Source organism: Hippocampus zosterae, chromosome 9 (assembly GCF_025434085.1).
Source record: "Hippocampus zosterae strain Florida chromosome 9, ASM2543408v3, whole genome shotgun sequence".
NCBI lineage: Eukaryota > Metazoa > Chordata > Actinopteri > Syngnathiformes > Syngnathidae > Hippocampus > Hippocampus zosterae.
Genome location: NC_067459.1, coordinates 17,060,267 through 17,081,624, shown reverse-complemented (window position 1 = coordinate 17,081,624; position 21,358 = coordinate 17,060,267). Strand labels below are relative to the sequence as shown.

Sequence of the window (21,358 nt, the reverse complement as noted above, 5' to 3'; positions counted from 1 at the left end):
CTATTAACACGCAAACAAAACACAATCATTGAGGCATCCAGTCTTTATTGTGGTTTGACTTCAAATATTTTCCATTTAAAAACAAATCCTGTAGATATCAGCATGATAAATATGAGGACAAGAATGTTTACACCTATTTAAAATAGTGTGATTATTTACATCTCTTCAGTTAGGTTGGATTCTTTTGGATTTAGTGACCCAAAGGTCAAACATGTCAGTGGCATCTGGAAAGCAGTGGTGTTTGCCCAGTAGAAGAACTCTGTGATGACGACCAGTCATTTAATTGCCACGACAAAAACTTTAGGTGCCTTAGAATCAACGGCACATTCCAACATCCACAAACTGTGCTGAAATGGATTTTTTTTAATTATAGGCAAGTCGGATATAAAGAGAATCTATTCCGTCCGTCTAGGACATTGGAGTAAGATCAATGAATGGATGCTGCTGGTCCTGCCTCCCTCGAATAATATGCAGACTAACCAGGACGATAAATCTTTTTCAATAAAGCTCTACTTTATGTCTCCTAATTTGATGTGCTTGTCAGATATCAAACAATGTAGCCTTTTCAAGACAGCGGTGCATTCATTTAAATGATTTATCACAAGCTGTTAGTGCCTCGAAATTCTATGACAGATAACAACCCTGAATGCCCAGGCTGGATACCAGAAGCAGGTAGATGTTGTATTCACAAATCAAAGTGCCTCCTCATGTAGCAGCAAACTAAAGGCCGCTTTTTGCACACAACCGAGGTTGCGTGCCTGTGGGGGGTTGCTGCTTGTTTTGGTTTCGGAGACAGCAGAGCCAAAGTCATGTCCAGAAAAAGTGGAGTTGGTATCTCACAGCAGGCTCATTAAAATGAACTTTCATTCGCACCTCAGAACACTTTGGTCGAGATGAGCTTCGCATTTGGCTTTTAGAAAATATTCGTACTGCTTCAAAGAGGGCATCAAGCTTTTGGTCATCCAGAGTGACCGTTTATCACCTCTTAACTAACTACGTAGCTTTACTTATTACTCTCTTGGGTCAGCTGACAACATCCATCCATTTTCTAATCATCTTATCCTCACAAGGGTCAGCTGACAACATTGTAGATTTGAATAAAAGAGGATATTGTTATGGTGGGGACAACATTGATAGTCTTGCCACGAAAGCAGCTTCTGCGTGTCAGTTTGCCGTGATGTTTTCAATTCAAGTCCATGTGGTCGTCAGCAGCGGCTCCTCCCAGCGAGGGGCAGGGCTGACCTTCTTCTTCCCGGCGCTGATAGAACAGCACGTAGGCTGCTTTAGTCTGCGAGGGGACGGCAAGGCGGTAGGGTTACAAAAAACGGGGACACTTGACATCGGGGGTGGAGAGCGTCAGATGCTGAAGCTATTCAGAAGCTATTCAAAATGGCGATGCACATTGTATGTGGAACACGGTGGAATAAAAGCTCACCACAATCTGGTCCTCCGAGGAAGCCGACACACTGCTGTCATCAAAGTAATACCACTTTCCGTCCACTTTATTCTTGCCGTACGCCGTGTCTGTCAGACAGAGGCAAGTGTTAGAGGATGGCAACGAAGCAATCCTTTCACTAGCAAACCACACAAACTGCGGGAAAAATGAGACGGCTTGGCACAGGAATTCGCTGAAGCATATCATGTCCACACAAGGAATACAAATAATCCACTTATACACACATTACGAAATCTCTTTTCCTCAAGTTATCATTATTCTAATGTCTTTTCCCAAAATTATCTTGAAACTTTTGATTGGCTGAAATGACCTTGCTAGATCAGGATTTTTTACGATGCCATGTGCTTGACAGACTTGTCACCCGGATGATATTTACTTTTTGACCATTTCGTGAGGGAAAACTGTGTTTAAAACATTTGTGTACCTGTCCAAGTATACTTTAGGCCCTGGAAAGTGATAATAATTGTCTTCTAAATTTGACACAACACAGATGAGTGCTGTAATTTTAACAACACCATCAAATTTGAATATTACAAACATCACTTGGTACATAAAATGAGGCTTCGAAATCACAAAAAGAAAAATAGGAACATTGGCATTTTGAAATATATTTCAACACCATGATTTCACAATTTCATACCATATAGTTGTCTTTATATGTTTTCAGCAATTATATTTACACAAACAATATATCCAGAACAAAATCTGTAAAGTGACTTTACAGGACTTTAAAGTCACTGTGGTCTGAATGAGACGAATGGAGACAAACAATGGGCTCCTTTGGATTGACTTATCATGTGGCTGTTTTATTTATTATTTATTTTATAAGTGGTAACTGAACATAGCAAGAAAACAGATCTAGTGTATAACATTGCAGAACTAATCTTCATGTTGATTTAGAGCAAAGAAAAATCTGCTCAACCAATGAGCAACCGGCAGTGGTTTAGGTTGTGGCCAGCTGAGTTGGTATGATTATGCTACGGAAAAGTGGTTGAGAAATAACACGTTAGAACGACTCAACTTACAGTGGCCTCCACCCATTCCTCCATAATGGTTGGACACAGCGACAAGGTCATACGTGTGAGGCCCAGCCTTGGGGTCACATAAAAACTCTGACATGTTCAGATCCCTGGTTGTAAAAAAAAAGAAACAAAAACATAAATGTTATTCAGATTGACGCTGAATCAAACCGACACAAAATCAAATTGTGGCTAACACGGGTCGGCATTTAGCAAAGGAACTTGAAGGTTTTCTGAATGTAGTTCTTACTTTACGAGGTCACAAGAGGAAAGAGGCTGCACCACAATTGTTGCTCTAACTTCTCTTTTTTTCAACGTTTACCATCGTGAATCACGCACTTGAAATATTGCTTCAGCTGAAAGCTACAGACACAAAGCCGACAATAGAAACACAAAAGTGCTATCGTCTTTTTTGGGGGGGAGTGGTTAGTGTCATTTCTGAAAAGTGCAACAACTATTCCCTCTTTCAAATTGCAATGTCAGTTTGTTTTCAGAGGCATGTAGTGGCATGACAAATGAATACCTGTAGTGATTTTTTTCTCACAAACGACACCGACACAGTCCACCCGCATACCTGATGGGAAAATCCACCACAGTGTCTAGTTTGTCCCTCCAGCATCTGTTGTAAGAGAAGCGCTTCAGGTGAACGACCAGGATACGAGGCAACGACCAGAGGTCGAACTTCTTCGTGGCCCGCTGGTGTTTCTTGCACGTGGGACAGTACCTGATAAACAAAATGAGTAGAAATACACAATGTTAGCAGGAGGGAGTTGTGAAAAAAATTAAGGACACTAGTTTACAGTGGAACATAACATTACCATGGATCATGAGCTCCAAGTGTCTCCATGGTTGTGAAGAGCTCGATGCATTCTCTCAGAGCCACGGTGGCTTTCTTTTTCTGGGGCTGGAGCATGCTATCATGCTTCTCAAATGCCTGAAAAACAAAAACGTATTGACATAAAAGTAAAATTCACAAAAATAAGTACAAGGACAAAAGCAATAACCTCTGCTTCCTGTTCATCATAACACATCTCCCTGCAGTCGGGGTCCCAGTCGATGGCCACAGTGGAGTGTGCTGCACGGATATGGACACATTAGAACAAGCTGCTATTTAAAAACAAAAAAGTAGGAATACAATTACAAAGCAAACTGACGATTAAGTTTGAGGACGTTTCCGTCACACGGCAGAGGGCTGATGTTGGCTGTTCCGTAAGAGTTGACAACGCTGAATGTGAAGAGCTTGGCCGTTACGGAACTAGTCTTGGCTTCGTCCTCTTTCGGCCCGTTTTCCAAATCGGATGCCTCCTCTTCCTCCTTCTCAGGCTGGCCGTGATGTGGCTCTGGACTCACTTGATGGTCCATGGCCTCTTCCTCACCTGAGAACATTAAAAACAAAATTGAGGATGGCATAATAACCAATAACTAAATTAACAATGACCATTGAAAATTGAGTCTTTAATAAAACAAAACTACCTCTGGCAGCATTGATGTGCTCCTGGAACTGTGTATTGCAACCATTTAAAGCGAGACTCAGCCATTCCTTGCAACCCAATACACTGTTGAACTGAGTTGACCTAATCTAGAACCAGTGTTGTTTTCATCGATGATGAAATTATTTTGGTGACAACCCATTTTTTTTTCACGAGGATAACGAGATGATGACGAGCTAAACGTGGCTCTTTGATGGCTAAATTAGACCGTGACCTATGTGAGTTTTCGTTGACGAGACAAGAGTGAACGAAATTGCTAGTGTGTGGTTTGTCAGATGTTCAAAATCCATGACATCGCTTCCTATTGTGCTTTGTTACAGCTGCTGCTGTTGTGAAAACGCTATATAAATCAGCATGCATTGTATTGTATTGTATTAACCATTTCCCATGTGTTTGTTGAGGATGCAAATGAACTGCCACACCGGGATCATAAAGCTGTATGAATTTAAATTGTAAGTAGAAATGAACAAGACGTTCCAGCTTCCTCGATTCAACTTTTGCTAATGACCCACCCTGGATGACTGAGAATCTACACTGACGTTTTGAAGTAAAATGGACAAAAATGAACACTAGGCAGATAACTTCCATTTTCTTTTGCCACAAAGTGCTGAACAACTGTAAAAGGGAAAAAATCATCAATAAATATATTTGTGGTGACAACACACATTTATTGCATTTTATGCTATTTTAAATTAATATTAATTAAGTAATGTGTTTTTTTCTAAAATTAACAATTTAATTTTAAATGTTCGATGTTTAATGTTCCTTCGGCCAATCCAGAAAATAGTGAACCACCTACTCCCATTTAGAATTTTGATCATAGCCATCAAGTGACAGAAGCCAAGTTAGCCACTGACCATCATATACGCCGTTGGTTTCAGTGCAAGTCCCCGAGTGGTTGCTGCCATTACTGGAGCTGGCGCTGCAGGTGGCCCCGTCCGACAGAGGACTGCTGCAGCCACCCAGACTGGCATTGCCAACAGATGACGTGGAACATTCAGCAACTTGACTGCAGCTGGCAAAGGTGGCTGAAGCCGAGGCTCTGCTTTCAATCCCCACGCTCAGTGGATGTTTTACATAACGCCTGCAAGAAGAGATAAAACAGATCAACTGAGTAACAGACACACCCAGGTCTCATTTTCATGCGTTATCAGGGGCTTCTCACCCAATCCTCTGAAGGATCTTCTCATAAAGAACGTCTGCAATGAGGTTTTGCCGGGGCACGGTGATGACTAGAGGCTGGCCGAACAGCGTGGTGCTGGAGGAGCTTCCGGCATGTTTAGAATGTCGCTCCCTAAAATAGACTGGGAGGTTCATCGTCTCGCCATTCTCCTCCTGCACTTCATACCTGCGTCACAAACAGACTGTCAAGCAAACAATACACACAAAAGAATTGCTTGATGAAGAATCTTACACATAGATGTCATCTTTATCCATAATTTGATTGAGGCTATCGTCCCTTCTGTAAATTTTATGGAACCTATGATTATAAACATCAGCCACCACCATCTAAAAGAAAGACATACAACACAACAAAACATTGACAGACAGCTTTCGCTAAAGCTTGAAAATAAAAGAATGAATTTGATAGTGTCGAGCCCACTTGGTTTTCAGAGTAAAGGGTAACATCTAACATTTTCTGGAGGAATTCCACAGAGTCTGCACAAGGCGCTGCACAAATCCGTCACTGTGCCCAGTTTGTGAACCACAACTCGGTACTGCGACAGGAAAATAAAGAAAATGCAACATTAATCAAACTACACGCTCTTAAACAAAATGTATATACATTCTCCCAGGTCAAATATAAGCATTTTAAAGTGCTTTCTTACACGAACATACGATACACAAGTACCAAAAAATCATGCTATTGTTCTATAAACAAAACCCAAGTTCATGTTCATATGTGAGCACCACGGTAGCCTCGTGGTTAGCAGGTGTGCCTAAAAGTTCTGACGTTCAGTATTTAAAGATCAGCTCCTGCCTTTCTGCGTAGATTTTTCATGATTACCCCACGCTTGTGTAGGTTTTCTCTGAGTATGCCGGCTTCTTCCCACATCCCAAAAACATGCACGTTAGTTTCACTTAAGACTTTAAGCAAATTGTGTGAGGGCAAGACGGAATGGTTATTTATATCGATGTGCCTTGCAATTGACTGACTGCCTTTTGCACAAAGTGAGCTGGGATAAACTACAGCTGAGCTACGACCTTAATAAGGACAAGCACTATAGAAAATGGATAGACAGGTGTTCAAATGTCTTATTTTGTTGAAAGATTATTTTTCAACTATGCAAGTAGCATGTATTAGTTTGTTAAAAAATCACAACAATAAAATTAACAATTTTCGTGCATGTGTTGTAGAAGATCTGTTAGGCAGCTCACATGTGTAGGTCTGGACTGCGGGTCTGATCGCACAAGGACGACCTCCATGGTTCGGTCGATCTTCATGGGCAGAGGCAGAGTGAGGTAGCAGAAGGGGTCGAAGGTCACAGACACCTTAGAGCACTCTGGACACACCAGAGTGGATTTGAAGAGGCCATGAAAGATGTCGACGATGACTGAATCGTTGCGTAAGCGATGGTTTTTCCAGGCTTCCGTTGCGACTATCTGGGATGAAAAGTTTTTTTTTTAATGTATAATTTTACATTCGGAGCTGGTCAAGTGTCATCAAGACAACAAACAATGCAATTCTTTTAAAAACAATTTCCAGGATTCACACGAAGGATTCTCAGTACTGTCAACTTTCTCTTTTCACACAGCAGTAAAAATCATCCAGTTTTGTGAAGTGGTTCTGTCAAATACCACGTGTGGCTTTTACAACACTGATTGACATGTTGCCAACTTGGGGACATTTCTGACCTCTTAGGAAGCTACATTTCAAAAAGCAACAAATCTAGTGACTTTTTGTGCGGTTACTGGAAACTCTTGTGACTTTCTCAACCGGAGAAGTTTACCCCTCGGCTTCCACAATGCGGGAGGTACTGGCTAATTTAACCCATCATCCCATGAAGCAAGTTGCCATGGTCTCTTGTGGAGACAAAACTTCACTGTCCCTCTAAATGACACTGTCAGGCTAGTGTCGACGATCTGTGTGTACACAACTCCAAGCACTCCAGAGACCAAGATTTTTATAAATTAGCCATTAAAAAAAAAAAAGTTCTCATACCTGCTCACTTTCCAAACGACACATGCAAACAGTGTTTCTCATTTTATTTGCAAAACACACTGCACAGTGTGATTTTCGTACCTCATCAGGACGGCCCTCAGCATCCCTTTGGGCCAGATAAGGCTTCTTCTTTACACGGTTCAGATCTTCATGGAGTCCGTCGAGCAAGAAGGCCAATAGCTCTTGGGAATCCTGCTGCTGAAAGCCGGAAAATTGGGGAGCAAAGCGCCCCACCTGGGTCTGCAAATAAAAATGTTGACGTTCAATCCTATGTTTGAAAACATAAAAGGTTGTCCAAGTGGACGCACTTTGAAGGTACGTGGGACCACAGAGCTGCTCCGACTGAGCCACATCTGCTTCACCAAATCAGCGTAGGCTTCTGCAATCTCGCCCCGCATTCCCAGGGGATTGCCTCGGTTAATCTCGGCCTCGTACTGGTCGTTGAGGAAATATTCGGTGAGCGGTGACGCATTGCTCAGGCACTGTTAGGAGGGGAAAAAAGTCAGATTATGTGAACAAGTACACTAACGTATTTAAGTGAAGTTTTACCTGGAGAGCAGAGTTCATGAAGCACGTGTTGCCTAGATTACTGAGACCACATAGGCCAGGCTGGGACTGGGAGTCTCTATAGTTGTAAGAGGAGCTGTAGGAGTTATAACCCCCGAGGCTGTTGGGAGAGAAGTTGGGAATACTGTCAAGAAAAATGCTTCAGGTCCTTTGTAAATGTAAAAACAAGATCTTTTAATATCAGAACTGTTTTAATTGCTGACACATTGTGCCTTGATATCCAGTCACAACCGTTCTATTTTTTTGCATACATTTCTTTAAGCAGCGCACACTGCTGCTGATTTAACTGTGAGGCAGACTAACCAGGTGTGTCAAACATACGGCCCAAGGGCCAGAACCGGTCCCCAAGGAGGTTCGATCAGGATAATTTAAAAGTGAAAAAATGCATAAAAGACACGTGAAGTGTGTATTCTACCTATATTTAGTCATGTCTGTATAACTTTTTCATGCCCGCAGTGAAACTTTGTAGTCAGATGTGTCCTTGAAGCACTCATCAGTTAACTTTGATACACTACTGACTGGAGACTTTGTGGAGAAGCAGAGAGCATCGGAACGCGCCAGGTGATACAAGAAGCCACGAATCGGTTTAGGAGAAACGAAAGTCCCAATGCCACACAATAGTTTCGGTACCGCCCTTCTGATATACATGTTGTGAGACCTTTGTGTCTTTGCACTTGTGATCTACAGCCATTGTCTGTAACTAATTTGTTCCCGGAATATTCTGCAAATAAAAAATCCGAAGGCACTTTTGATCGTCTCCAGCTTGTATTCGGATAGCAAACATTCTCACTACCCAAAATTAAACAAACATGCGGAGGAAAAAAGGCCAATTTCCCCCCAACACACGGAATGAATATTTTTTTTATAAAATGCAATTCATGAATTATCCGCTCGGGCCAAACTGTTTTCATCATAGTATAAAACAATATTGTTTTGATCAGGGAAGAAGACTGCAGTCTCAGTCTGTCACTGACAGACCCAACGCAGCAGATGGTATCAAAGCGCCATCTGTTGCTTGTTATGAAGTTCTTTTGACCCCAGTCTCTACCCATCAGCCAAAATGTCATTATCCAAACGGAGAAAATTAGATACGGAGTGTAGAATTTTCAATGAAAAATGGATCACGTCCTATTTATTTATAGAAATGCATGGAAAACCTTTGTGCTTGGTGTGTTTGCAACAAGTTTCGGTCTTGAAGGAATATAATATTCGACACCACGACGAGAATCTTCACAGCGAAAAATATGACGGCTTGCAAGGACAACTGAGAAGAAGAAGAGATAAGATCAACGAATTGCAGGCAAGTCTGAGGAAACAGCAGTCAACTTTCATACAGAGCCGACAAGTCAGTGAAGCAGCGGAAAAAGCCAGCTACCTAATTGCTAGCAAAATAGCATCAGCATTAAAGCCGTATCCCGACAGTGACTTTGTTAAATGATACATGATGAAAGCGCCTGAACTTGTATGTTCCGAGAAGCGACAAGCTTTTCCTAATATTAGCCTGACGAGGAATAATATAGCAGAGAGGATTTCGGACCGATCAGCAGATTTAGCCAATTGAAACAGCGATTCGGGTCATTTATCCTTAGTTTGTAAGGTGTAGGCAGGGATTAAATTCAGATTTTATATGCACATGTGTAAATGGTTTAAAAATTCCTTTCTTTATAAATCTAGTTTAATCTTAAAGTGCATCACTATATTTTTCAATACCAATTGTTAAAATATTGTGCCTTTGTACAATCAGTGGGAACAGTTGCAATGCATATATGTGAATGATAAAAGTCAATTGCACATTTGTCTAAGGAAATCTAAGGTGTTTCATGAATTTTTTTGTAAAAGATATGTTCATTAAATGTCAACATTTTCCTAATGTTCTTGTGCTTCTTTTTACCAAAACAAAAGAAACGCATGATATTTTCGTTATTTATAGTAGAGTATGGTATCATTTTAATGGTCCGGCCCATTTGACATGAGTTTGACACCCATGCACGACACTATACAATTAATTTCATAAATGAAAGTGGATGAATGAGTGTTACGTCAGATAGAGACTCATGCCTGCTGCCAGTCGTGGTGCTGTTGTTCAGCGTGTAACCGGCACCGCAAGTGCTGTTTCCATTGATGACGGCGGAAGAGATACTGGCGGAAGAGCTGGAGGAGAGTTTTGGGGAGGTGGTGAAAGTCCTAGATGGGGTTGTACTGGACCTGGTGAACAAGATTCAGAAAATGCATTTAACTCATTCACTCCCAAAGACATATTTATACGTCTTTTCACACTCCACACGTTCAACCACAGATACTTTAAAAAAGGGGGTCTAGAATTGGCTGTACTGAATGAATGAGTTTTAAGGAACAAAGAAAATACAGATTTAAACACACACACACATTTATATAATATATAGTATTATTTACTTGGGATGAGAGGCTTGTCTGGGCCACGTTCCATCTTCATTTCTGCGCTCAATCACAAGCACCTTAGGGGACAACGTAGCTGTATTAAAATCAAGGCCATGCAAAGTAATGTATTCCTCTCAAGTGGTCTCCACCTCATTGTTGTGTTATGAGCCATCTTGATTCCACTTGGCACATAATGTAGCCTCAACGGCCTATGTTGTATGGTTTCACACTTTTATGCTGCAGTGATATTTTATTGGGGATTAAATACTTGCACAAAACAATTTTTGAGAACCTACACAAATAGCAACCATGTCAGATTTTCAAGTAGTTCTCAAGCGCGTCCAGCCCTTTAAGCGCAAAGTTAAGTTGGCTCTCCCAACGCGTGACGGCATTTCTACCCTCCACGCCTTTCTCGGGGAGGAATCCAGCGAAAGCTTTTGAGGGAATTCCCCCGGGCTCGGCGATCGGAAGAGGCAAGTCCTTGAAAATGGGATTTTGTTGCCACTGGCATTATGACTAAATGTTTGGTACTATTTTGTGTGGAGGGATGCCGTATTATGGGGTGTATATAAATAAAGGGGGTGGAGCTTCCCTGCAGTTCGCTTCTTGCAGTGACGATGCACTGAGGCACGTCGGGTGTTCAGCGACTCGGTGGTAGCGACCACAGAAAAATAAGAAACGTCTCCAGTCTTGTGTCTCGAACCGAGTGTAGTCACCAGCAATGATGCCTACACATGAACAGCGAGAGACTTCCGCAGCAGGAGCTCCAACAGGTTATGGGCCCAGGTGGGTTCAAGGCACAGCGGCGCTCCATGGGAGAGGATTACCGCCGCAATTTGACAGAGATGAGGCCCGCTATTACATCTGGGAGGCAAGGTTCGTAGCATACTTGAAACCCATCGGGCTAAAAGATGCTGGTACTCGTAAGAGGGAGCACATAACTCCTACTCTGGCATCTCTTCACTGGCTCCCCATTCATTTTAGAGTTATTTTCGAGATCCTCCTCTTTGTTTTCAAATCTCTGAATAATCTCGCGCCACCTTACCTCTCTGAGCTCATCCGCCCCTACACACCTGCCCGGCGCCTCAGGTCTGTGGACCAGACATTATACCAAGGACTAAACTGAGGCTCAGAGGGGATCGAGCCTTTTCTGTTGCTGGTCCCTCTCTCTGGAATGACCTCCCACTGAACATTCGGCAAGCCTCCTTGCTGCCCATCTTCAAACCCTCCTCAAAACTCACTTGTATTCTTTGGCATTCGACTCAGCATGACTTAGTTTTGTTCTTGGTTTTACTGTTTGGTGCTTTCTACCGCCTTTACTACCGATTTGTCTTAATGTTTATTGCGCATGTTAAATTGCTCCATGTACAGCACTTTGTATGCAGCGATGGCTGTTTGAAAGTGCTCTATAAATACTGTTCACTTGACTTGCAATGATAAGTGACAATGCAAATATGTACAGAGCAGGCATCCATTTTTCAGGTATCATCAGGTATTCAGTGACTGCGTTTTGTCAGTCATTACACCTGTAATTTGGAGCACTTTAAAAGCACCTCATACAATTCTTACATAATTAGAGTCTTGTAACATAACTTTTTATTAATAATTTCCCACTTTTTCCCACTCAGTGTGGTCCTCGCACCCCCATGCGCTTTTCAAACTTTTAAAAATAAAATGTCAGCATATGAAGTTGATTTTTATGACTTTCCTCTAGAAAGCATTGAACAATAGAGATGTCGCGATGAATTGCGACCTTTGTGTTGTACATTGGTCATTGTGCTTGAACTAGTGTAATGGTCCACTTTAATGGTGACTCCGTCGTTTCACATCCGTCTCCATCACCCAGACAACTCTTTAGCTTGAAACTGGCTCCCACACATTTTTTTTGCAAGTCCATTGCTCGGCTGATTTCTTTTTTTGTCTTGGGGCAAACAGTACGTTACGAGTTACGACACAAGATGTCATGATTGCCGAATAAAGAAACTAACATGAATGATTCAGTAGTCATAAAACTTTAAGCAATGGGTAGTTGAACACAAACTATGCAGCAACCATTGCAAATATAATACTCACAGGGGTATATTCTTTAACATTTATTAAAAATGTCTTCGTTTACTGCAACTTACCGAGGTGGGTTTGTAGGTGTAAACAACAAAAGTAATACAATGTCAACACACTACATGTTTATTCATATAGCGAACACCGAAGCATGCAATTATGATGCGGCGTCGAGCTATTTACAGGTTTAAATTACCTGCCCCTGGAAGAGGCCAGCATCCTGTACAGTGCTGTCAGGCTTGTTCAGTTGCTCATAGGTATTGCTCATATATTTGTTCCAGAGCCTTGTTTCCTTTTCACGTGGAATATTGAACAGTGTCCTCATCTCTTTCTCAATGGTATCTTTCAGTAGATTTTTTTTTAAAAAGGAGGGGAAAAAATTGGTCAAAACACGACATCTACAGGTCATTCTGAATGGTGAACTGAATCCTCTGGGAAGTCTCTCACCAATAGTGTCAGCTTTGCTGAAGTGGCGTGTAACCACAATGTCCATGTTATCATTCTCACACAGGTTCAACTCCAGCAGGTAGACCTCCACCTTGCAGTGTTTGACAAACATTCCATGTTCAACAACCTGGAGGGGGGAGAAATAGTGGCAATACTTGTTTGTGCTGAATAAGAGTGCAATTTTGGTTAAAAGGAAAGCGAATGTAATAACTTAAATATGTAGTAGATGGAGAATCAATCTGAAAACAAAAGTAAAGTAGAATTACCTTCCTGACAATGGGTCTTTGGACACCCAGGCAGCTGTACCAGCTGACAAGCTTATTCCATGCCTCAGTGGGCACAAGGACATAGTCCAACTCATCTATAAGGTGGTCTTTCAGGACCTGTTTGTCCTGGTCTTTAGGAGGGGAAAATGACAAGAATAACAACGCGATAATGGCAAATTTTCTAAAAACCTTTCTAAAAGTCGTGTCCAAATGTCACTTTTACCCGAAAACAGGCCTGAGTTATCAATGGGTCCTGGATAGAGGCTACGCTCTCCAACATTGTACATGTCCCAGTTGTCGAAGCCCACATATTTCTTCCACTGTTTAAACCAGCGGCTGTCCACTAGATACCTGTAGGGAAAAAAAACAGTAGCATTGAAGACATGCTAGCACATATCAAATTTCTGATATCAAGTATGGACTTAAAGGGGTGAGGGATGAGGAAATACTGTATGTGGCTTGTATATTATGCAAGTCGGACGTACAGTACCTCGACATATAAATATATCTACAGTTCTCACTGAATCGGTTACCCATTCACAATCTGCTTGCAGTAATTCACATGAACACTTGCAGCACATGAACTAATTGTCGAATTAAAATGGAGGCCATACACAACATCCCTCATTTCCACTTTTATTTGAGAGCATAATAAATCCCTAGAGATGTACTCATACTCATACCTGTATCTGTACTGATAAAGTGCATCTGTACAGTGCAGACATATTATTAATGTTCTGATATTATACACCGATACCTTAAAGGGGAGACATCTACCCCAAAATTCTCTTCACATTAATATGTTCTATACATCTACACTAGTCAAAACACAGCATTCTGATTAATATTGTGTTTGGGGAATATGAGTTAAGCAGCAGGGCGGCTCGGTGGTCGAGTGGTTCGGCTCTAAATTGTCCCTAGGTGTGAGCGCGGATGGTTGTTCGTCTCTGTGTGCCCTGTGACATGCTGTCAACTGAAAATGACATCATAGTTGCTTCGGGCTCAAATAACAACCCGTTTTCTGAAGCTGAGCCATGATTGGTTGTTACCTGAGCCCTGAGTAACAGTCATTTTCAATCGACAGCAAGTGGCAAAATGGCCATCCCATAAAACAGAGAATAACGGGTGGATTTACTACTCAGGTCATTTTCCACAAGCTCAATATTAATCACAATTCCATGTTTAGACTAGCGGGGCGGCAGAGAACATAGTAGAAATAGTTTTTTGGGGTTGACTTCCCCTTTTAGGAAATGGATGCTAACATTATTAGGCGGCCACAAATTGTGCTCCAAAAAAACAAGAAAAGCTCATGATATTAAATAAAAGCAATATATTGTGTTTTGGCACACAACAGCACCGACAAAGAAATGTGCTTGGCCAGTCATTTTTATTGTAGTGGCTCAAAGTATCAAGGCCTATGTACCGTAGTTCAAAATTATCTCTACAGCAGAACTGGCCAAAAAGTAATGTTTTTTGACGGAGAAGTGCTCCATTTTAATATAACATGACGATAATTATATGGGAGGAATTTGAATACCGTATCCCATCATCGCTGTTATCGTTGCATCCCAAGTTGCTGTTTGTACTCTTCGTATTCGAATGAAATGTATTCCACGTTTGAGAAAAGCGTGTGCTCATGTGTTTTTGAACAATATGTGATTAAAATAAAACATTTTCATTACAACTGTAGGATCAACTATCAGTACAGGATTAGCGAGTACAAATGAAGTAAGCACTAGTACTCATAATGTGTTTTGGGGGTGGTACTGGTGCACCTCTACAAAGACCTAACTAGTTAATTTACAAGACAATCTTTATCTCATAAACAGCTGACTCCGTTTACATCAAATACGATGACGCATCCGATAACTGATTGATTAGAATTCTCAAATATATCATATAGGGCGGGGCAGTCTTACCTATACCAGCGCGTTTGCTAAGTACAGCACTGTACTTCGTGCCACTACTAGAGTACTCATGATAGCACGTCATGGCAGTGGTGGATAGTCCGTCCAGTCTTATCTGGAAGCTAACAGTTTTTGGTCTTCCCGGCTAACCAGGCAACAGAGTGGTGGTTCAACCCACAATCCGGAAAACAGGGCCCGTAGTAACAACCAATATTGCACCGCATCAGGCGACGACAAAACGTGTGGAATCCAAATAGAAAAAAAAATTAAGTGTTTTTTAACTCAGCCATCGTGCCTCTTAGATATTTGCTGACAAAAGCTATTAAGTGTTCAGGGTTAATGGTTTAACGCGGTGCAACAATGAGAGAAATTACAAATTACAAACCTAGCAGCGAAAGAGATTAAACATCAAATATTAAAGAGTGATAAAACTGGAGATTTGTTTTCCTTTTTTAAGACGACTCGACCAACAGAGCGGCATTAGCTTCCTTGTTGTAGCATGTTAGCATTTCCGGTTTAGAGCTTAGCTAATAGCAAACTCGCGCTTGCTCATCAGAAGCGCCCCGAGTCGGCCTCTGGCTTCTTCTCACCATTCGTCGCCCTTCCTCAGCGTGGTCTTCATTAGAGAACCAATAGTCTGTTTTTGGTTTTCCGTGGATGCGGCTGGCACCTCCGAGTCGGAGTCCGCTGAGCCGCCCGAGTCCGGTCCGCCTCCTTCAGCCATCGTGTTGGCGAGTGTGCCGGCTGGAAGACGAGAAGCTCTGTGGGGCACGGAGGGCGTTCTTCCTCTACGGTGGCTGCGAGGCGCGCACGGGTTGCTGCATTCTGGCACCGCGTAACTGCTGTGTCGTCGTCTCTTCGACACCCACACAGAGGCACACTATGCCAACATGTTACTCCACACGTCACACTTTCAACATCAAATAATCTCTGATTAGACTCACGATAAAGAACGAGTCGACGTATTCTTACTCGAGTAGGTGAAATGCTTTACGGTATTTACAATGGCAAATCTATAGCTCTGACTCTAAAAGTGAAAACTCCAAACAAGAATGTTATGTGCTCAAATGACAGTATTGTTACTTAGAATAACGTGAAAAAACTGGAAAAAATCAAGTACTGAGTAACTGGTGAGTAACTTTTTTTAAAACAGAGCATGAATGTCAAATAGACAGAAATGGGAATTCACACATTGCCCAGCAAAATCATTAAAATTGCATAAAATAACCATTTAGGGACATTCAGGCCCATGGAATGGTTAGTTGACGTGGATTACACTCGTGAAACAGCAAAAAAAAGGTTCACTCAACAGAGATGACAGAAACATGTTTTTTCAAATTCAAAGCAGACTTCTTGTTGGGTGAAATCTTTTAGATTGACAGCAATTATCGCACTGACATAGCTTTTTCATGAAACATCCACCCATTGTTACACTCACAGGTGAGCTGGAGCATATCTGAAAGGTAAATTTAGGTTTCTGCCATCTTCCCCGTAAATGAGTGACCTTGAAAACGTTGCTTCTGTGTGGTGCCACTGTGTAGAGTAGACTGTGCAGTCGTGCGATTGCTTCGCTCTGTTTGATTGGTCAAATGAAGTCAAATGTTATGAGTAGTTACAGTATATGGATTGGTGAAAGTCACGTGAAAAGTCTGTCGGTCGAACCACAAGAGATTGCATAACCAATAAGAAGTACCCGTCGCAAGAGCAAGCAGAATGTAGCTGGAATTAATGGCATTAATGTCACGTTTCTGAGGTACGCCACAACAAAATTAAAACTTTTCCCCCCAGCAAGATAAATTTGGTTGCGTTAGCACTACTTTGATCACTACAATTTATTCAAAACATTAGTTAAGGAACATTTCATTACAATACACCACTAATTGTAAGAAATGAAACCAGTTATTTTGTCAAAATGTTTTTTACTGTACAAAACGAATACAGGAGGGTTGAAACAAAATAAACCTTTTACACTACAAAAACAAAAACCTCTGTCACATTGTCTTGTGCCAAAAAGTAGTAAGTTCTTAAGATTTAGGGCCCTATTTTTGTAGACTGGCATGTCTTCATTTTCGTGCTGGGGCAAGCCAAGTTTACTGTGTTTAGGAATTTGGTAGACCATGTTGTGCATAGCTGGGCGTTCCAACAGTCAGAGGGCGTTTCTGCAGTCAGATGACAATTTGGTGAGAGACGGTAGACAAGCTTGGAGCAGGTCAAAGTTGTGGCACAATTGGTGTAACATAATTTTGTATTTATAATTTATAAATCCAAAAAAATTATAAATACAAAAAATTATATAAAATTTGATATAATTCATATCAAATTTATAATTGTGTATTTGACGGAGGCGCGTGCAGACAGATTCTGAGCTCCACCAACGGGTGTAGTTGATGTCATCTGATTTAATTTATAAATATGACAACAGTGTGCATAAATCCCTCTGAATCTTTGCGGAAATCATCATCTTAAATATAGTTTGAAAAGCCCCTGACGCCCTCCCCAAATGCGGTGCAACTACAGGTGGGGGTGTCACACGTAATCCTACATATGGCCACATAATGTGGGTTAAAACGCGGACTCCAAGTGCCCACTCCAAGGCAGTCTATGCTATAACAGCCCCAAGCGGCGAGCTTTCTTCAATTTATTTTAAATGTACTTTGCAAACGTTGCTCTTCTGCATGTAAATGCCGCGTAGACCATGCACGTCTCTCTTGCGCTAAATTTAAAAGGAATGGGGGGGAGTCGCTTCCATTGGATGACAAACGAGTTGGGTGTGTTCCTTCCCACAACAGCGCCAACACCCCTTCCTGGCTGCACCAGTCTACCAAAACGTCCAAAAAAACAAAACTCCACCCACGCGCACAAGTTAGACTGCACTTTGCACTAGACTTGCACCTGCTGTGAAAATAGGGCCCTTACAATTGAACAAAGGAGTGGTGCAATCGTGAAATTAAACACCATTCAGACACTTGTATTTTGCACCCAATAGTGTAGATGAAAATAGTAACTTAGCTACACATGAAATACAATGAAAGTCGTTCACATTATTTTACCTAATCGGGCTTTGCTATGACATACACTACTCACAAAAAGATAGTAATGTGTGGTTCTTGGGTGAAATTTCGGGAGCTGCCTGTAATGCACTGTAACCTTGTACAGGTGAACTTGATTTTTGGCCTTCTCTCAACTTTTTAATGCACATGTTCAATGTTTCAGTAGTTTTTGCACAGCTTGTTGTGCTCTAAAAAGTGGCTAAAGGGCAAAATTCAACAAATGCTCTTTGATACATGAATGCAACAATACATTTCCAAGGATGCCGTGAGATATGTGTCGCTTTTTGTGACAACATCCTGTTAGTGATGTACTGTTCATCAATGGTGAGGTGTCGTCTTGGTCACATGATGTCAAATTGGGAACAGCCTGAAATTTCACCCGCGAGCAGGATATGACAAACTTTTTGTTAGTAGTGTAACTTACAAGCTAACTATAATGCAAAAACATGACTTGTTTTCTCCCAGACATTCTCAGTCAGGCATGACAATTTAGTACAACTTGAAGAAAATGGACCTGAAACAAAAGGAATGTAAACATTGCATAAAAGGGAGGGATTTGTCCGATCTCTGTGTTTTTGAGAAACAAATAAATCCCTGTATTTTAAGCCCCCTTAGCAAGAGAAGCGAGCAAGGCCTCAGAATATACCAGTGGGCAGCTCCTTGCTAAACATGCCATCAAAGTCCAATTCCATACTCATGAGATCTTCCTCCACACTTTCCAGTGCCCACTGATGGTCAGTCAGTTCTAGGGCCTCCCACTCCGCCTAAAATCAAGAACAAATATCCCATGAACGTGTCAACTAAGACCACCTAGAGTTTGAAATGTCATTTTTGACATTGTGCCTGACCTTAACTTTCCTCACGTCAGTTCAGCAAGCGTCTAAATATTCTTTATCTTTGGCTGATGTTTAAAAGGACCAGCCCCAACAGTGGTGTGAAGAGATGAACATCCACCCGACGTTACATGAATGAAACCAAATTTTCCAAAACCATGCTGCCGCAAATGTATTTTTGAAGGAAGAAACTGAAAAGTGACATGGCAATACTTGACGACGTATCCGGCATTTTTTATAGTAACGTAAAAAATCCATCCATTTTCATCCATCTTAGGGGGGCGGCCATTTTGCCCCTTGCTGTGGATTGAAAATAATATCAGTCGCTCAGGGCTCAGGTAACAACCGATCACGGCTCAGTATGCCAACGTCGCGTTACCAAACTCAAAACAGGTGAGCCGTGATTGGTCGTGACCTGAGCCCTGAGCAACTGCGATGTCTTTGTCAGTCGGCAGCCATTGGCAATATGGATGCCCTCTGAGATGGATAAAAACGTTGGTGTTTTGCTGGTTAATTCCTAGTCCTCAAACATAATATTAATCAGAATACTATGTCGCACAGAACATATGATTGTCAAGAATTTTTTGATTTATTTATATGTACAGTATAAAGATTATTTAAGACAAGGAGAGGAGTGTGCTCATGCACTTTTCAATTGGATAACACCTTGTGATGCAATATCACATTTTGTACCGGATTAAAAATACAATTTAGTGTATACTTAAGTACCGGTATATACCTTGAAAGCTTTATTTGTGTCGGCAGGCATGGCCATGGCAGCCCCACTCATCTGCTCTTGCATTATCCTTGACTGGTCTGCACCTATTAGTTGAGAGGCACATTTCAAAAACTCATTATCCACCGAAGTCACATTTTAACACCAAAGACAAAATTTTATCAACACCTAAGTAGATGCGTTACCATTATCCTGGCCAAGGATTAACGAGTACATGCTTCGCAGTCCAAAGACATTCAGGAAATACCACGATGCTGAGCTCACCCTGAATTGTCAAAGAACACACATACACACATGACAATCCTAATAAATATGTTGACAGCTGCCGTTTGTCCTTACCAGGAAGCATCCAGTGACAGCAGCTCTATTCCTTGTTGTAGCATGGGCTTGAAGCGCAGCGTGAGCGGGAAGGGCACCTTAGCTGCGTGAATGAAGCACAGAGAGCGCTTACTGTAAACAGTGCCACATCTTGTCGTAAAATACACACGCAGTCAGGTGTGAGTATCAAATGGTAAACAATTTCAAAATCATTACTGGTTACAAATCCCGAAAAGGTCCAGTTGATCCAGCCTCCGATCAGAATCATGGGAAGTACGTTGGTAACGTTTCCTTTCATCATGTCTGTCAGCATGCTAGGATCTGCCAGAGCAAATAAGCAGCAAGATATAATCCATTATTATGTTTGCTCAGTGTCTTTTCAAGGAAAAACTTATTTTTTGTTCTTTGAACAAAGTAATAGATCATCTTAACTACACTACACTAACAAATCAGGATCTCAGAGGTGCCACCTGTGACATAGTAGTTATGACCATATTCATAATCCATCCATCCATTCATCCATCTATTTTCTAATACAGGTAAAGTGTAACGATAAACATTAACCCGGAAATGGAACTTAACTGCGACAAAGAAAATGGTGTAGCTCCTCAGAACAATACAATAAATCCATCCATCCATTTTCCTGAACCGCTTATCCTCATCAACTCCATACGCAAATTATTTTACAAAAAAGATGCTAACATAAGTAGCATGTAGCTCTAAGCGTAATGACTACAGACCAGGGAAGTGTTTTTTTTTTAATTACCAGTCATTGGCGAGGGCGGAACAACCTTTCTTTTTGTTTTCTTGAAGAATCCATCTTCTTGATTATTGAAGTAGAACTTTCTCATTAAGAAGGACTAAGAGAGGGAGGTACGATGATATTATTGTTGGACAATGTCATTAAAATATGAATAGTAAGCCACAAAAACCCAAACACATACTTGTTTAGGGATGTATTTTCCATTTTCTCTGAGAATTCTGCTCCGAATGAGGACCTGGCTGTAATGAAAATGAACATCACACACTCACTGTACCATGCCCTATACTGTATTGAAATAAATAGCAGGTGTTTAAGGTGCATGAAATAACTCACCTGTCTGACACCTGCTCCAAAGTCAACTTCTTGTCACTTTGAAGAAGAATGGAGACATAGTGACGGATTATGCCGACGAGAAAGGTGATGAAGACAATGGGCAACACCACCCACAGTCGGATGTTGGAGTCCAGCAGCAGCTCTGGCTCAGCCATTCAGCCTGATAAATATCAGCACAGACTAGATGGACGTTATTTATCCATCACCAAGAAATTACATGCATACAGGCATCAAAGCTGGTTCCACTTCGTTATTAATCATCATGTACCGATGAACTATAGGATGGCTTGTGCATTAAAGATAGGAAGCAGCGTCGTACATGGCATATGATGCTAACGGTGGGCTAACGTGAGCCAGCTGCCTACCTTTTCTTCCTTTGTGGTGAGCGAACACGGTTGCTTTCCTGACGCGGCGCACAGCACGAATGACGTTTCACCAGTGTGGAATCCACAACCCGTTAAGCAGTCGAATTAATGGTTCAAAATATACCAATGCTTTGACAGACGCTAAACGCCATTGCGTTGAATGAGGAGCTGAGAATTAAAAATTGCAGTA

General features: G+C 41.5%; 2 protein-coding genes across 3 annotated transcripts; both read right to left on the bottom strand.

Moving 5' to 3' along the window:
• Window positions 1–28: 28 nt before the first annotated feature.
• Window positions 29–15,606, bottom strand: usp4 (ubiquitin specific peptidase 4 (proto-oncogene)). 2 transcript variants are annotated; one of them, XM_052076932.1, is made up of 22 exons: window positions 15,361–15,601; window positions 13,087–13,214; window positions 12,864–12,994; window positions 12,598–12,724; window positions 12,347–12,492; window positions 10,108–10,169; window positions 9,754–9,900; window positions 7,678–7,795; window positions 7,437–7,610; window positions 7,210–7,368; window positions 6,345–6,569; window positions 5,600–5,683; window positions 5,380–5,474; window positions 5,131–5,313; window positions 4,823–5,049; window positions 3,630–3,851; window positions 3,480–3,550; window positions 3,294–3,409; window positions 3,050–3,199; window positions 2,482–2,585; window positions 1,436–1,524; window positions 29–1,288 (listed from the first exon to the last, which is right to left on the bottom strand). In XM_052076932.1, exons 1-22 carry the CDS (start codon window positions 15,492–15,494, stop codon window positions 1,184–1,186), a joined length of 2,997 nt encoding a protein of 998 aa, XP_051932892.1. In that variant the 5' UTR covers window positions 15,495–15,601; the 3' UTR covers window positions 29–1,183. The 2 variants fall into 2 exon arrangements, with proteins under 2 accessions (XP_051932892.1, XP_051932893.1); XM_052076933.1 differs by lacking the exons at window positions 29–1,288; window positions 1,436–1,524; window positions 2,482–2,585; ... (4 more) ...; window positions 4,823–5,049; window positions 5,131–5,313 and having other exon boundaries at window positions 5,415–5,474; window positions 5,569–5,683; window positions 15,361–15,606.
• A 978-nt stretch (window positions 15,607–16,584) lies between these two features.
• On the bottom strand, window positions 16,585–21,358 carry emc3 (ER membrane protein complex subunit 3). Its single transcript, XM_052076945.1, has 9 exons — window positions 21,169–21,358; window positions 20,804–20,963; window positions 20,652–20,709; window positions 20,474–20,567; window positions 19,924–20,028; window positions 19,729–19,810; window positions 19,575–19,654; window positions 19,393–19,475; window positions 16,585–18,584 (listed from the first exon to the last, which is right to left on the bottom strand). Exons 2-9 carry the CDS (start codon window positions 20,956–20,958, stop codon window positions 18,456–18,458), a joined length of 786 nt encoding a protein of 261 aa, XP_051932905.1. The 5' UTR covers window positions 20,959–20,963; window positions 21,169–21,358; the 3' UTR covers window positions 16,585–18,455.